The sequence below is a fragment of the Pezoporus wallicus genome, unplaced genomic scaffold (genome assembly GCF_028554395.1).
Source record: "Pezoporus wallicus isolate ANWC-B61680 ecotype Strahan unplaced genomic scaffold, APGP_CSIRO_Pwel_v1 contig_6787, whole genome shotgun sequence".
Lineage (NCBI taxonomy): Eukaryota > Metazoa > Chordata > Aves > Psittaciformes > Psittacidae > Pezoporus > Pezoporus wallicus.
The window spans coordinates 1,150,560-1,168,383 of NW_026636951.1; the positions used below are offsets into that span (position 1 = coordinate 1,150,560).

At 37.9% G+C, this 17,824-nt stretch overlaps 1 protein-coding gene across 11 annotated transcripts in view; it reads left to right on the forward strand.

The window, feature by feature from the left end:
• The window catches only part of BLNK (B cell linker), a 103,527-nt gene extending 88,906 nt beyond the window's left edge, over window positions 1-14,621 (forward strand). For all 11 annotated transcript variants that reach the window (XM_057402275.1, XM_057402282.1, XM_057402278.1 and 8 more), the window contains 10 exons: window positions 2,008-2,035; window positions 2,341-2,413; window positions 2,968-2,998; window positions 3,986-4,028; window positions 4,808-4,886; window positions 5,338-5,369; window positions 8,014-8,093; window positions 11,527-11,610; window positions 12,621-12,776; window positions 14,007-14,621. In XM_057402275.1, the coding sequence (XP_057258258.1) occupies window positions 2,008-2,035; window positions 2,341-2,413; window positions 2,968-2,998; window positions 3,986-4,028; window positions 4,808-4,886; window positions 5,338-5,369; window positions 8,014-8,093; window positions 11,527-11,610; window positions 12,621-12,776; window positions 14,007-14,126 (726 nt within the window). In that variant the 3' untranslated portion in view covers window positions 14,127-14,621. The remainder of the gene's footprint in view (window positions 1-2,007; window positions 2,036-2,340; window positions 2,414-2,967; window positions 2,999-3,985; window positions 4,029-4,807; window positions 4,887-5,337; window positions 5,370-8,013; window positions 8,094-11,526; window positions 11,611-12,620; window positions 12,777-14,006) is intronic.
• Window positions 14,622-17,824: the final 3,203 nt, after the last annotated feature.

A 17,824-nucleotide genomic window follows, 5' to 3' on the forward strand; every position in this document is an offset into this window, starting at 1 on the left:
AGTAGCAATGGGTGATTTTATCCACTCTGAAGCATCTTCCTTGAGCTTCATTCCTCTCGAATGATGAATGATTAATACTTTCTGAAAATGAAATCCTTTTAGAATGTGTAGTCTGAGTAACCAGTATCAGTAGAAAATGCAGTCCACGGAGTAATTACAAGATCTGGGCTCCTAAGGCTGTGTTTGAGTCATTCTTCTTCCTCTACTTTTGTCCCCAGTCTGTCCACTGTGCTGGCAAAAAGGTTTTCTGAAGCAAACTACTTGGAAACTTGCTAATCCACAGCAAAAGGGCAAAAGCAAATGCATAGAAGGTTCTTTTATCAGCCAGATTAATTCCATAAATTGTTCTTCACCAGAGCTCTGCTAATAGTACTGCCACCACAAGGGCAGGTGTGCATGAGGACCTACCTACCAAGAAACAGGGTGACAGTAGCTTCATCAGTATCTGTGCCAAAAGCTGTGTGCCTTAAACTCTATCCCAGCCCAATGCTATGAATTGTCCTTAAGAAATAAACAGTCTACTACTAACTACATAGAGAAATTAGACACTTAAAATCAGGAAATCGGGGTCATATCATAGCATTAGACATTATAGTAACATAATGCAGGTGGTATAAGAACATCTTATAGTCTGCTTTCAGTCCTTAAATTTCCAATTATACCAAGTATATGGGAGGATGGGGGTCTGCACACAACTAGAGCAGCATTTTAGTTTCCCTTCCACCTCATCACAACGAGGATAGGGAGGGGGAGGAGATCCTTCTGAAGGAAGAATGTTGGACAGAAGTTCTACTCTCTGATCAGCACTAAAAAAAGAATACTGCTTCAGAACAGGCTCGAGTGCCATATTGTAGCTGGAACCTCTCCATTAACATTCTCAGAGCTTACCTGGTGGATGGCTGTCATGGATATGGTATCATCTTAGCTTTGCAGACAATCAAGAGACACTATTGTTTTGCGTGGGCCACAGACTGAGTTAGTTACATCACCAAGGATGGATGTCCCAAACAAACACTCATCCATACAGTGGGTGTATTCAGCTCCGGGGTACTTGCAGTTACCCAGTTTGGCACAAGAGTCAGCCTAGGAAGGAATTACCCAGTGTAGTACAAAATTTGGGTCTTTGCTTGTTGTGTAAATGGCCAGCCCTTACAGTTTTAAACAAAAACATGCAAATGAACGTAACATTTTTCAATGCAATGCCTTTCCATCCCTGACTATGCATACTGACAAAACAGAACAATAACCAAAACATCTGTTAACTGTTCCCATTCAATCCATTCTCAACAGTAACCAGCAATTATCATGTTAACAGAACTGTAACCCTTGTTCATCTCAAAGGCCAGGGCTGACTGGGAGAAAAATTTCTCCATCTCACTCTTTCAACTGTTGGATGATGGATTATACCTCTCCAACCAGAGAATGGATGCATTTGTGACCAATGTTAGTGAAAAGCCATTAGCCTGGTGGATGAAGAGGGACAAATTAATAACTGGTGCATCTTTGAAAGGTACTTATCAAATGGGAGTCCGATTCCCTAAAATACAAGAAGTGGGAGTCAAAAGAAAGCATCTCAAAAGAAGGCAGGGAATGAGCTGGATCACTTTGGTTCTAGCATGGCGAAAAGTTTCCTCTGTATCATTTATTCACTGTCAGATACGTTCTTAGTATATTCAAATCTGCTGCAAAATTTCTGCTTTCCAGCCCAGTCATGAAACATGAACCAAAAGGTCTTGCTGTGAATTTCAGGGTAAAGTTTTCTCAATACTACAGGCAATCTCAAGGTTATTAGAATGTTCAAAATTAGATTGACCTTTGCTAAAATTTTTCAAATGTCATCATAAAAGCCAATGAAAAGTATTTGGGGTATTCTATATATTCTATGCAAATATTTCTTTAACTATCACTGCAGATTACCAAAACCAGATTATTTATTTATGCACTTCCCATTTAATAATTCCCTTTTTAATAGTTTCTTACCAAATCTAACACATTTTTCCATTACAGGAACATGAAGCAAACAATAATCATGAAAGTAAGTATTCTGCACTGAAAACATGGCAATATGAGTGGGATTTGTTTTCAATATGTCACTGGTGACCTTAATTATAGCATGTAGCGGAGTGTGTCAGTGTAAATTTTATCTGTAATGTCAGCAATAAGCAAGAAATATTGCTGAACTGTTTTCAAGTATAATGAGTGTGAAAACACGTTAAGACAAAAATTAAACTAATGGATATTTTTTACTTTTATTACATGAACACTGAAATGGCAGTGAGGAAAATCCACTATCCAGTTGCAGCTAATACTGCATACTAAATATGTCATTTGCATCTCTAGATCATAGCTTCAATAACACACGAGAATCCAGATTTCCCACTGGACCAGCTCCATCTCCGTTGCCAAGGGGCCTGTGAGTAAAAAATAATAAATACTTCTTTGACGGGGGTGGGTTAGTAGGTGTATTAGGAGCTAACTTCTCCCCTTGCCTATGTCAATCAGAATTTAGGAGTAATTTTCGTTGCCTTTCATTAAAGATAGCCTGAGTAGGTAAAGGCAAGCTATTAATTTTGTTATTTCTGGAAGAACAGCATTTCTGTGCCAGTGGCACTGTCCTCCACTCTCTGCCACTGATGGCAGATGCTGGCTGGCTTGCTTAATTTAGTCCCACAGTGCAGCAATAGCACATGCATGCCTATAAATGTGGGAAGGTGTGTTTTTCATTAAAACTCTTCTGCCCCAGCCAAGTTGTCATCTTAAGTACTGGTATCATAAGTACATTACAGCTGGCACCCTTATTATTTTTTTATTTTTCTCCCACATTCCCCATGTGCTACAGCTATGCATTATGGAGATGCATCCCATCTTGGCCAGAAATATCTTGGGAATCAATGAACCTGATGCTTACTCGCTAAATGAATTGATGTATCTGCTAAGTAACCATACTCTTTTTCCTTCAATCTGCAGAAAGAAAACTTCTAATGTAATAAATTCACCAGTAAGTTGACTTGTAGTTGTGTAATCAAACAATAATTTTACAGGTGATTTTTAATTTACTATAAAACAGAGCTATAGGGAAAGGAAATATTTGGGTACTGTTATATGAACACTGCAGCAGTGAGAAAGCTCAAGTAGAAAAATGTTTTGATTAAAGGGATGTTTGGATTCAGTACTCTAGGATGTAACGATAAAAACAGTGCAAGAGATGAATAGAATGAGAAACAACTGGGAACACAGACCATTCGGAAGTATTCCCTGAAATATACAGGGCTGCATATGGGGAACATGGATTTACTGTAAGAATGACAGCTCAAGGAAGATGCAGGATTTTACCAGAACTTGTCAGAGTATTTTCAGTAAGTATTTCATCATTAGAAAAATACTCCAAAACTTCTTGTGGGAGAAAGTGAGAGAACTGGTTGAAATTGTCAAATTAATTTGGAAAATGCTTTGAACCTGACAGCTTATTATCAGTGTTTCAAGAAGGGGGGGAAAAAAAAGAAAAAAAATTGGAAAATTGGGCAAGTTTTTACTGAAAACTTAAAAAAAAAGTTTAATTCTCAGTAAAAAGAAATTTGTTCAGACATTTGTCAAAATAGCTTGACAAAGATTAAAATACTATAATTTTGAATCTCAAGTATTTGGGATAGACTTCATTTTTGATATTTTGAGATAAGAATGAGCCATTTGTTACACCATAAGCTTACATTGAAAAGAAAAGGCATGCATCTCTAGATTTTAATTCTGCCCATCTATTTATATATACAAACTGGGATTCTTTCCAAATCCACTTTACAAAATCCCAAACTTCAAGGTCATAGAATTAGAGGCTCTTCACAAAATGGCCATGTCCCTGCCTCCTAATCCCTCCAGGATGCTGTCAATTCTAAATGTAAACTAGTTCACATCAAGTATAAAAAAAATAAATATTTGCTGTACAAGCGACGTGCCATTTAATATTCGGTTTTCTTCTGGTTTATTGCAGAAACCATGTCTACCTCCCAGAGAGACCTTAACTGCAAATGAAGGTAAATTATCTCCACTACTGCAAAAAAAAAGCTGTTTATCAGAATTTTGTTTTCTTTTTATTAAAAACATGAAACACCACCACATTCAATTTAGTCAAGGGTTTTGAGTGAGGTTTGGTTTTAGCAGTCTCAAACTGGATCTGGCCAGCCTTAGTTGCACTGAATATCACTGTCCTCTAAAAGCAGTCACAGTAAAACAGTTGAGGTTACTGGCAGGGTAATGTAGGACATAATGGACCAGCAATATGCCATACAGTCCTTAAAGTAGGGGAAAGGTAGGCGAGGTTTGAGCACATCATTCTAAATTCAGCCAGAACCGCCTCACACAGAGCCAACTCCTGGCAAAAGCCAGTCCCTTGCACAGGCAGAAAATGCATCTTGCCTCTGTGCAAGTCGGCAGTTCCTCCAGGCACAAGCTCAGCAGGAGCTGCCGTCTAACACAAGGGTAAGATGCAGCCAGCCAGCTGCACCTCCTCTGGCTGAGCTCTTGCAGACAGCCTGCCCCAGCATCCTCCACTATGTCATGCAGCTCGCCTCGCGGAAGGCACATCTCCCACTGAGCTCCTGCAGGCATTCACAGCGCAGCTATTTGCCTAGAAATTTGGTGGTATACCACTAGTTAATAAAGCAAGCAGCAGGGTGGCAAGCTGCCATGTAAGGGAAAACCCCAAAAGTTACAGTAATAAAAGAAAACCTCTTTCAGCTACTCGGACAGTCTTATCTGGGACAATATATTTCTGAGGAAATCTTGACTCTACAATTTGTTTCCCAAACTACAGAAAAACCCACAGCAGCAGAACAGCGACGAAGTTCCAGCCAAGAGCTTCTGCTTCCACCTTTTCCAAGCGGTGTCCAAAAGTAAAATCCCTTTTCATTATCTTTTGACTATTTCAATGCACCAGCTCCTACTGCTCAGTCTGAACACAGCTGTGAGCAGTTCAAAGGGGAGCACTATTTTCTCTGTAGCTTTGTTGTTTTTTGAAATTCATGTTTCTTGAAGCCTCACAGTAAAAAATATAAAACATGGCAAATGTATCCAAATACTATGAACACCACCAAAAAGCATGGGAGGATATAACCTTTAATTAGGTGATGGAGATTTAAACCATATGTTTAAATTCCTAATTGTCACTAGTGGGATATGATTTTTTTTTTTTTAATACCTGTATATGGCCCTTATTTCTCAATGAACAGATGGGTGAGATGGAACACATCCTACCACTGCATGCTTCAAATACACAAATTTAATGTTTTCAGAACTGGGTAGAGCTCCTCAGACCTTTCTGTAATCTGTTCAAATTTATTTCAGGCCTTTGCTCCCAAAGTCCTCAATTCTGCCAAGTAAGTATAATTTAGATTTTGAGTTAAAATGTGATAAACTTGTAATTTCCAATTAATCTCTGAATTAAGACTATTTCAAAATACCGTGCATATTCATTAGCTTGGAATTAACATTTGTCTCTCTAAGGCACACAAAGAGGAGATCAAGTATCCCAGGACTTAGCTCAGCTAGTAAAATGGAGTATGTCGGGGTTATTGGATAAATTGATGGAAATTGGATACGTCATTCCTATTTGTGACCATTGGAAATTGCTACCAAAGACAGTTTGGGTCAGTTGCCATAATAATAAAGATTCCATCAATCTTCCTTGCCCCAGAAGAACACGAAATATGACATTTCTGGGCTGTTCCAGGCTTCTGTTGCCTAGAAGCCAGACAGATCATTATTGCATCCAGAAATTTATTCTTTCTTTCTGGGGAGGGGGTGGGGAAGAAGGTATTTTCATAATTGCAAATGCCAAAGCTCTTCTGTAAGTAATATTTTTAAAGAGGGACTTTGTTTCAGTTTACAGTTCAAGACAGATTAGGTGATACGTATATGAACTCTCTTTGCAAAGAAGTCTAAATCAGATCTAGTATTTTTCTGTTCTCTCGTAAACAGACATTTGCCTGACCTTCCTACCAGCCCTTTTCTACACATACTTCAGTCTGAACCTACCTTCCACACTGTAGATGGATTATGAGAATTTCATTTAGAAATCTGCATGTGGTGTAGCTTAAACTTACATGCTGTTACTAGGAAATGTTTGCTTGATTTATGTTGCAATTGTATCTCCTATGGTGTGGAAGTATAACGGTTCATATTCATGCAATAGGCTGATGCTCTTAACATTTGTCTGCTTCTGTGACACAACAGATGTGCTTTAACTTGTAGCATAAATTCTTACCCTACAGTATTAACTATTCCTTAAGGTCATCGGGTGCTAAATCATGCTCTGATTAGTAATTTGTTAACACACTCTTACTCTGTGCCAGGTCCAATAACAACTTCATCACATATACAGTTGGTCCCTATCAGTAATGTCGCTTCAACATTTCTTCCTTGTCACCATGCAAGCATAGTGATAACTTTCATCTTCTTCATAAAAAATACTAATCTCCAATATGGCACAGTATCAAATGCTCTACTAAAGTAGAGTAAGTACGGTATTCTCTTTGTAGAACTCTGTTGTTTTATGAAAGAGCTATAACATTTTTAAATTTTGGATTCTTCTCTTGCTAGTTGTACCTTTACCTCCAAACCTTCATATTCTTCCCCTGAGTTATCTCCTAGGGCCTTGTGTTCTGTGGAGCAGGACAAAAAGGCCTGTAGTTGCTCAGGTCACTTTTTCCACTTTAATTATAGCAATTGTTTGGTATGCTTTAATCACATGGTACCACCCTAACTTGAAATCTATTTAAAATAATTGTTGCCAGCTCTGTAATTTTATGTGCCCACTTTTAAAATTTGTGCTAAGGATTATCTGGGCCCAGCAGTTCAACTGTACCAAGCTATATGAGTTTTGCTTCCACTTTGGTTGTGGAAATTTCCATTTCTGTACCAGAACTACTATTGGTTTAGTTACCTAGATTATCTTTAAAATCTATAAAAGTCTTTCTGCAGACAGCCAAATTTCTCTTTCTACAAAGCTAAGGAATCTCTTATTCTTTATTTTAATTTCCTTTTGTGAAGTCTAATTCCATCTGACTTCTGATAATTATTTATTTATACAACATTCTTCTCAGCTGTAGCTTTGGCAGCTCATCAGTCAAAATTCCATAGGAAAAAAACAACAAAATTCTTCATATTGAGTAGCCTTCTTCATGATTATTTATTCATTGAGAGCTGAAACTGCCCCTTACAATGTCTCCTCTCAGCTTCATACAGTTATCTTCTTTAGCATAATGATACTGATCTTTACCCAACTCTGATCACAAGTACTTATGGCAGGCAGCTGTACTACCTTTGACCAAGATTCTTTTTTACCAGAAAACAATTATCTATACTTATTTCCCATATTTCTACCGTATCATTATTATGCAATGCTACTCAACCATTTCCCTTCTAATTTCTTAAACATTTTGACATCTGTATTTGTGCGCTAGTAGGTATTTTCTACTGTGCATTGTTATAACAATTATAATTTTAAGCTTCATAAATCTTTCCTACTGTTTCTGTTTCTCCATTGAGCTACCTAGACTTCTTGCACACACATAGAAACATTTCAATTGGACTAAATTAGTGAAAAAATATCTCTGAGCTAGATAAATTCTCCTGAAACCCTCACTTATGACAGCTACTCACACTGGACTGAGTGCTTTTTGCATCGTGTTCCTGCATTTTCCTTATCCATTGCTACACTGATTCACTTGGGGTGGTGTGGAGGGGGGTGTGTGTTTTGCATTTGAAGTCTAGCTCTGGCTATTAACCAAGTTGTTACTCAAACTGTTATTAACCAAACCATTTCTTTCTTTTATAAGCAAGACTCCTCTTTTGTGCAGGCAAGTGTCTGAGGCACTTATATACAGCCCATCCCATTTACAGTAGATAACTTTCCTGAGTCACACCAAAGGTCAAGCATTTCCAGATCTTTCAGTAATAAATCATTTTCTTACAGCATAATATAACTGAAAACTTACACATGTTGTTCTTTCTCTTTTCTAGAAGTGCCAGAAGCTGCAAACCGTTCTCTGGGTACTCCCTCTCACAGCAGTATTTCATCTATTTCAAGTACTGCAGATCAGGTATAACATTAGTAAATTTGCATTACAGAAATCTTACCCCTTACTCTAGTTTTTCACCTTTACCCCTTTCTAAATAAAAAACATTCTCCTTTTGTAGAGAACATGCATGTCCCCTTTTGCACAATTAATCTGAATGTTAACTTTCATACAAAAAATATGCTTAGAACATAAAGCACAGGAGCTTTAACAAGCTGTAGAAAAAGATGTAGATAGCATTATACCAAACCTTGGCATTCTACCAGTCACTTTAAACAAAAGCTAGAAAAGCTTCTTAGTTTCAGGTCCTCCCGACTCCCCAGTTCATAATACCTCAACATGATTTGAACAAGGAAATCTAGTCTTCGATATAGATGGCTGTAGAGAGTTTTTTAATTGCCTTTTTTCTAACTTATAGCTGTACACACTGTGTCCTGAAAAAAAGATAGTATGCACCATGCAGACACAATGAAGCCATCTGCAGCTATTAGCATTAGCCTGCGCTGATGTGATATGATAAGAAATTCCAGAAATTTGTAGAAGGAAACAGGGATGCTCTGCTCATTAGCCCAACACAGCAGGATGCAGAGGGTAGAATCACTTTTATGAACATTTCCCTATTTATTGTGGTTTGGGGTGCCAGCAAAGATTTAAGAACTGAGAAGAAAGTCACTGCTGCCCCTCTCAGAGGACGCTGTGATGCCTCCCTTTATATGTTTTAGTCTTACTCCTTTCTGTTCCTTTAAACAGACCTCATTATGGTTAATACTGTCAGTTTTACGGCCAGTTCTTTTTGTGTTTCATTGCAACATGAAGCTTTGAAATGCAAAGTTATTTTCATTTCAGTGCTATTCCCCTTAAATTTTGGATGGAGACTACAAAATACAGGAAGCCATTCTTATAAGCCTGGTAGTCACAAACAAGGTAAAAATAGTTCTGTTGAGTGCAAAACAAAGGCTGTTATACAGAGCCAATAACATTGAATGTTCTAAAGCCTGACATGACAAAGATAATACAACATAAAGAACACAAAGAACTTGAAGTTCTGGAAAAAATTTAACAGTATGTCATACTGGATATTTATTATAAAAATTGCTTTCAAATAAACAATCCAGCAGACACTAAACAAACAGCTTGTAGCAATTACATTTGCAGCTTTTATGTAACAGCCATGGGCAAAACCAGAACTTAATAAAACGTCCATTTTGTTTTGTTTGGGGCCTTTTTTGGTTGGTTTTTTGGGGGGGGGGGGGGGGGGGAAAGTGTTGATGATGTTGGTTTTCTGTTTTGTTTTGTTTTTTTTTAAGGAAAGAAAATATAATCACTGTTAGTGTCGTTTTCCCACCTATTACATACAGTGGTATCATTTGCTGCAAATTCTTGCACAATATTGGTGATTGCAGACATGATTCATACCCATAAGGTTCATTATTTGCTTGGTTCCCATCCAAACTTTGGCAGCAGCTCTCTGCTTCCAGATTATAAACCACAGATAATGCTAGAATAAAAGTTTGGAGGTAGTTGATTCCTTGTTCTGTTGAACAAGGATTGGTTTACTGGACTCATTCTCATAGTGGCCAAATATCTGCATACCTGCAATTCCTCCCATCCTTTTTCCAATGAATAGTGTGACTGGAGAAATAAATGGAAGAACTTTGGAAGTAAAGTTACATGTTATGGCTTGAGCCAGTTTAAGAATTTAGTGTAATGCCCCCCAAAATGGAGGCTTTGCTCTTTTCTCACTGTAAACTCCCTTCCCTGCCATAGGCTTTTCTGGTGTTCCTCTGATCCTGCAATGGGCTGAGCCAACTCATTAAATTGACAAAAAAAACAACCTAGAAGGCAAACACAAAACAAGATAAACAAAAAAAGGATATAATTATTTCTTTTTTCTGTGAGATTACTAAAGTGAATTATCTCATGGTAGGATCAGATTAGCAAAAAAATGAATGCAAGGGGGAAGCCAAGACATTCCCTTTTTGGCAGTGAGAAATAAGCCAGCTAGACAAGCCCAACCAAAATGAACAACTTCATTTTTAATCTGTTTTGTACAGAGGTGACAAAGCTCATAGAATCGTAGAATGGTTAGGGTTGGAAAGGACCAATGAATTTTATTATTAAGCTTGTTACTATAGAGTTGGAGCAAAACTGTTCAAATGACCAGGAAGGTTAACACCCAGAAGTATTCATTTGGATGTGCTGCTTCCAATCGCTCATCCTGTCCTTCCCTTGAGTATCTTTTCATACTTCTCTAAAATCACCCATTCCCTTCCCCTAAACTCCACTCTTGTTCCTTAATGTCCACTCAGTCCTGCGATTTTTCTACAACTACTTGTCTTACTCAAATGATCATCTCTTGCCACTCACTCCCAACTGCTATCACCTCCTTACAGCTTTTTATCGTTGCACTTCCTGTGTTATGAGATCTTTCATCTTTTAAACAGAACCCACCTATCTTTAGGGTGCAAATCCTTCTACCCTGTATCTACTATGTACTTCCCCATCCATAAAGCACTTTGCCCTATGTTTTCCACTGGAAGACCAGGTTAAGTTCATTTACTGTACAGAACACTGGCAGCATTTAATGACATGGAGAGAAGGATGACCTTGGTGAGGTGTTCACCAGAGATAACAGGCAGAAATGAGGCACCCAGGAGATACAATATAAAATACAACCCACTCTTGTATTCTCTTACTGATGTAATCCTTCTCCATAGTAAACATGATTTTATGCCTTTAGATAAGAGCACTGTTTCAAACATAAGGATATATACAGACTCAATCCAACAGAATAGTGGAAATGAAACCGTGTCTCGCATCTTGGTTAAAAGCACTGAGAGCTGAACTGCTGTATTAATAGAGAAAATAAATTAATTATTCCTGTCTTGTAGGATTCTATCCAGTTGTCTTTATTTAACAACAACAAAAAGAGCAAAAGATGTACTTAACCCAACCTCCGTGTTATCCAGATAGAAGCAGTCACGATCATGTTCACAAAGAGAATGACATATATAGGAAACTTCATTCACAAAGCTTAGACGCCTACCTAGACACTCCATTGACTAGCGCACAGCTGAGCAGCACTTATTGTTAATGGTCAATTTATTCCTCAGTATTTCCTGGATACCCTCTTCAAGTTATACTAGCACAGCTTCCTGCTTTAAAAATACCAAACTATCCTCCAGTTGAATCTGACTACTCTCCTTAAAGTATCTTTCTCTCGTCTGTCAAGTATCAGTCTTCTATCACACGTGTTACCAGTTTTGACACACTAGATTGGTTTTCTGTCCAGCAAAACCCATGAGCTCTCAGTAAAAATTTTCTAAGAATTTTGTGTTTTCTAAAGTGTTCTGCATTTGAGTTTTTCACAGCTATCATTATTTTTAAATAACTCCCATACAGGCCATATTCTTTATTATCATTTTTGACTGGTGAAACACTGTTTCTCTCTTTCTAGGATGCTGGTGTTCATAGTAAAGCATGGTATGCTGCTACATGTGATAGGAAAACTGCAGAAGATGCACTGTACCAATCGAATAAGGTAGGTCACTTTATAGTATTTTATGGGGGAAAAAAACAACAACAACAATCCAACTTCAAATAAAAAAAAAAATTTAAAAGACAACCAGAAATATTCTAAGAACACCAGCTGTATTCTGAACAGGTCAGAATACTGTGCCATGCAAATACTGTCAAGCATGAAATTACTGTGGTCAAACTAACTATGGTTTCCATCCCAAGACAAAGTTGCATTAGTGTAACTTGGACTGGTGCACTGCAGAGAAAGCTGTTACAGACTAGAAAGCTGAGGAAGATGTGACAGCTCACATGCATCCATTAACAAACGCAAAGCCCTGCAACTTTTACATGGTCTCCACCACTGTCCAATGGCTCATGTAAAATCAGCTACTATTCTGAAAGGCTGATGCTGCTATGTATTTTGAAAGAGCAACACTGCGCATTTAGGTATTTGGAGAATTTGAGTTGCCTCAACTATTCTGTGTACAAAAACTAGTGTCACAGAAGGGAATAGTAACATGCAGAGTTGCATCCTCAGCATCAGGTACATTTCCACTTTTGCCTAACTCCACACAGCAGGATAAAGGGGCAGAGCATTGGGGTTAGCAGCAGTGTAGGCTACTGCTAGAGTACTGGGCTACAGCGTCAGCTGTAGGTGTAGACTTTATCGGAGTGCATTTTACAGATCTGGACAAACAGTATCTCCGCCTCTCACTGCTTTCTTGCCTACCTATTGCCACTGAATAACTTAATTTCCTAATATCTGTAGACCCCAACACACTGCTACCACTGTATCTTCATTTATTCTTTCTCTGATTGAGAGAAACCAGGTAGCAGAAAAGCTAACTCTTAAATGACACCTTTGTAAGCTACTCCTGTACAGCAGGAATGTATTCTATTTCTCATCTGCTGTACAGTTTTTCTGATGCAAGAAAAGGGTTTAATATTGATAGAGATGAAAATGTTAAGCTAAAAATGAACTGAAGTTGTTGGAAAAAATAAGCTGAATACACTTACTACTCTTCTCTTTAGGATGGATCTTTTTTAATAAGAAAGAGTTCTGGACAGGATTCACGGCAACCATACACACTGGTGGTGTTTTACAACAGAAGAGTGTACAACATCCCTATAAGATTTATTGAATCAACAAGACAATATGCACTGGGCAGAGAAAAAAGTGGTGAAGAGGTGAGAGGATGGGGAGGGGCAGTTCCAAACAGTTTTCAGCTATATAATTTTAATAAGCAAGGATTAACTGTATTACACTATGGCCAAGAGGATTCTTCTTATATCAAGATAAAAGTACACCCTGTATAATAACTGATCTATCAAGCTAGAGAAACCAGTGTAATACCAGCTCCTGCATACTGTAATAAGAACTGTGAGTAATAAGATCACGTTTAAAACATACTCGTAGAACTTTTGAAAAGTTGTCAGAACCAGAGCTGCAGTGGCTAGATAAATTCTCCAGCTGTTTACAGTCTTCTACCTAAGACTCTAGTAAACTAAAGTTTCTTGGAAAACCATGAAGGAAGAGCCATGTTCAAAAAAGAACCCAACCAGACAACAACAACAAAATACCTATAAAATGAATACTTCTAATCCCACTTTCACATAAAGAAAACACTGTAGAACTCAAGTTCTAGAGTGCAGAAATCACTGATTGGCTATTATCATATACAGCAAAACAGAAACTTTGAACCTAAATACCAATAAAAACTGTTATCGCTGCAGAGTAGGCTTTTCAGGGATTGACAGTAGGCTTGCTTTAGCCTAATTATCTGTTTCCCCTGCAATGCTTTTGAGGTTACAGAATTAATAATAACTCATCTGGCCTTCAACAAGTGGTCAAAAAATGACCTCCAGAGAAAAAGGGAAAGGAAGTCCAAAATCTGGTTTTGACCGGAGAACAAAAGGAAAAACAACAGATGTAGCATATTCTCGATATTAATTTACATTAAAACTGCATAACTAAAGTTCTCATTGATGGCTGGCCTTACCATATTACTCCTGGAGATGACCTTCCCTCTGAGATAGCAGGACAGCAGATGAAACAGCTTCCAAACTGGCAGTTTGCAGCCTGATATATATTAAGGTAAACTAAAAGTTATGGTAGTTCAATATGCCATGTAACAACCTCTGTGCTTCAGTTTGTACAGGTAGCAATCACAAATGGAAAGGAGCATGAGGTGAGAGATAGCTAGTTATCTTCCATTGTCCAAATTTAATCTGTTTATTACTAGAATCAGGACTAGTAAGAGCAGGATCAGTGCTCTTACTAAAAGGCAGAGCATCTCACTTGGTAACAGTTATAGCTCCACTCTTCAGTGTTGGGAGAAGCAAAAAGTGATGCAGGGATCACTGTTAGTACTAGAGCATTAAAGGAAGCCAGCACTAATTTTTGTTTTCTCTATCCAGCGCTTTGACAGTGTTGCTGAAATAGTAGAGAATCATCAGCACACCTCCCTGGTTCTAATTGACAGCCAAAACAACACAAAAGACCGTACGAAATTGAAACACATTGTAAGAGTTTCTTAATCAAACTGAACTGCTAAAACGAAGACTTGTAATCATTTACTTCAACAACTGAAAACATATGGATTGGGTATTAAAAGAAGAAAATCAAAACTGATGGAAATACTCTTTAAGATCACCTACTGAATAAGAGATGGAGTTCATAAAGTTCAACCCCGCATCACTTCTATCGGAAAAGTACTCACATTTAACACAAGAAGCCAAAGCAGATACGCTCTCGTCTGTGATTTCCATCTGTGAACAACTGTATACCACAGCCTTTGACTGCTATTTAAAGATAGATTTCATCTAGGACATTTTCACTTTAAAAGTAAGAATATCCACAGTGATCTGCTCTTCATTGTGTTTACCACAGATCACTGCTTGCAGCAATGACTTTATAAAGTGCACAGCCCCAGAAGAGCAACTCAGCCTAATGTACTACTGTGTAAAAACTGAAAATAGGACTGTACTTCAAGTGATTAGTGGCAATAAAGCTGTCTCAATGTTTTAGATTGACATGTGTTGTCCTTTTTCTCAGCTTTAATCCGTTTCATTAATATTTGTATTTTCAAATGTCTAAATAAAAGAGGCATTGCTGACATTTCTCAGCATTCTTCCAGTAAGAAAGCATTGCTTTACTACCAATGTGGTTTTAACCTATATATTTGTATGTGCTCCTTTGCAAGCTGTTGTTACGAAAACTTATCACTTTTTACAGCTTTAGCACATATACTTAGCTTAACAGCTCTCAAAGCTTTTGTCTTCAGCTTGCCTACTGCTGGTGACCAGTTGATAAACCAAACTAACTACCCACCCAGTTCTTGCAGAATGGGTTTACAGACACACAAGCCTGTTCTATCACAGTGGTTTACTTATTGTATTACTGTAAACAAAATTTCACAAAGGTTGAAGTGGTTAAAATTAAATTTGAATATATAAATGGCAGCAATGAAAAACTTGTAAGAACAACTGTTAGTTAGTTAGTTCTAGAGGTGTTTGATTTCCCTGGACCTGAAAATTCATCTGTCTTAAAGGTATTTTTCTGTCTCCAAAGACACCTGCTTTGTTCTGTTCCAGATTAGGCAGTGTTCTCTAAGACTATCTGCAAGGCATTTAAGGCAAAATTGAGCCAAGCCTTGAGAAGTCTCAGCCAGTCACTTAGAACTATGGTGTAGCTGTATTCTGCCACTACTTCTTTGCAGTTTTGATTAGTTACTTCTACACATAATGCCCCTGTCTTCTAGAAAGAGCTGCTTACTGATATGATGATAATGTTCAGCAAATGGCTACCTACCTTGCTGCATCTCAGTTTCTTCCCTCTACAACACAGGTAATACCCCAGAGGTGAAGCAAATGAGACACTGGGAAGTCAGAAACAATGTATACACACTTTACACAAGCCTGCCTATGACAGGCTGCTCACAGGACTATATAAATGCTGTGTTTAGTATATTGGTCAGTTAGAATTAACTGGTATTATACTAATACTACACTTCAGTACTAATGTTTAGACCATCAAGATTGTCAAATCAAGGCCTCAAAATTAACACAAGTTCTTGGTCTCTGCAAGGTTAATTTACTTCTCTATGTGTACTCTTGATATTTAGTTACATGAAACATCATTTTAGGTTACTGACTTCAGCAATACAGTAGAAAATAATACTCCCATGAAAAAGCAGCCACTCAATATTTAGCTTTTTTTTTTTTGCATTCATGTAGTCCTCACCTTATTCACTGACATGCTGCATCATATTTAAACTTTCTTAACAAAACTGTTTCTTGTTAACCTTTGTATGTTGCTCCTCACAAAGTGTCTAGATTCTTAAAGCACTGCTTTCAGAGTTAAATGTGTAATATCAACATCACTCTAAAGCTGTGGGGGGAAAAAGCATGAAAAAGTGTACCTATAGACTTCCAGATGACAGTCAAAGTATCAGGTATTTAAGGTAGTTAGCAATATTGAGCCCTTTCTCTACTCAGAGCACTGCTGCTCCTGCCCCTCAGCACTATGTGCTCAGCACCACGTGTAAATTTGTGGCTGATTTACAAATACGCTCTATATAAACATTCGGCCACTTTCATCCTCAAATCCTTCTTTTTAGCCACATTCTACATCATTACAGGGGTACCTCATAGTTTTGACAGAATAAGGCAGGGATTTGATAGGCAACACCACCTTCCACAAAATAATCCATTCATCCTGAGAACATTCTAGACACAAAGTTCAGGGGGATGACACCAAGCCTACCAGTATGTGATCACCTATTTTCCTATACTCAGTTTTATACAAGAAGAAAAGAAGCAGACTAGTTACACTGCTTTCCATACCTAAGATAGATTTTTTTATAGCTTGGACAGGCTGTGGTGTAGACATATTCTGAAACAGTTTAAGCTGGAGAAAGGCTTGAGCAAGCTTCAGGTATAGGACTGCACCAAGTTACCACTTTTAACACAACATGCTCCATCCCCAAGTGCTAATTTTGCATTTTGCAAGGATATAAAATGAATTGTTGAAAGCATTAAAAATCCTAACACTTGATTCAGCAGCCACCACAGAATCTAGGAAATGGTAACTCGGTGCAATCCTATCCCTGAAACTTTATCTTACAACTGTTGCAGTGCCAGCAGCTGCCACCAGTTAGTGCTGTCCAGTGTTCCCACCAGGTAGCAAATCTGACCTCTGACAGACACAGCAACCCATCTCTCCTTCCACATTTCTTAATTGTCAGTAACTGAATGGGGGAGGAAGGGGAAACAGAACTAAAAAGTTAGCTTTAAAATGAAGTGTATTTTTTGCCTGAGAACACAGGGCAAAGTATCGTATTTACTAATGTACAAAGGAGGAGTGTTGCCTGCCTACCTGATGCAGAAAGGAGAGTACAATGAATACTGCACATCATTCCTGACAATGTTACTCCATGAAAGGAGTAAGAACTTGCATTCTCAAAGACCAGGTGTTCATACGTCCAAGTTACAAAACTACATTCCTCCTTCAATCTAAACCACCAGCAGCAGGCAGAGATTCTTAGGAAATGTAAAAAAAAAATGTCTCATGACAACAGCTCTGGAACAAATACTGAACACAAGTTTCAAGTTTTTTGTTAAAACACTGGAGGTGCTCAGGAAGAGAAACTATGCCTTACTGATGACTACGCATCTTGCAAAGAATATACAGTGGACTAGGTTTCAGGTCCCTTTAAGGCCACTTTACACAAACACATGAATACTGCACAAACAAACACTTTTTGACCCTCCACTTGCACCTATTTCTGTATGTCCCCAAATATGATAACCAAGTTAAGGTCTATAACCAAGTTAAGGTTTTCTTGCTATACACACAATGTTACAAGCAATCTTAAAATGTCAATGGTTGCATAGTCAAGCATTCAAAACACTCTTCAAATCAGGTTACCTGTGCAAACTTAATTTGTCACATCAAATATATTCATTATAATACAAGTATTAAACATATGATCGACTTTTTCAATATGGGTTTATGTATTTCACTTGGTTCACACGATACTTCAGGGATAAATAACATCTGTGTAATGAAAGAATGGTTTGTATGGTATTTTGTAAGATACACCTTTCCCATTCATAAAAGATGCCGAGAAACGTGCAAACAAATATTGCAGGAGTCAGAATGTGAAAAGGTAGCCTCATATTGTTAAAGCAGTGGAACATTTTATTGAAGAACTGTATATTGTCCCTGTACCACC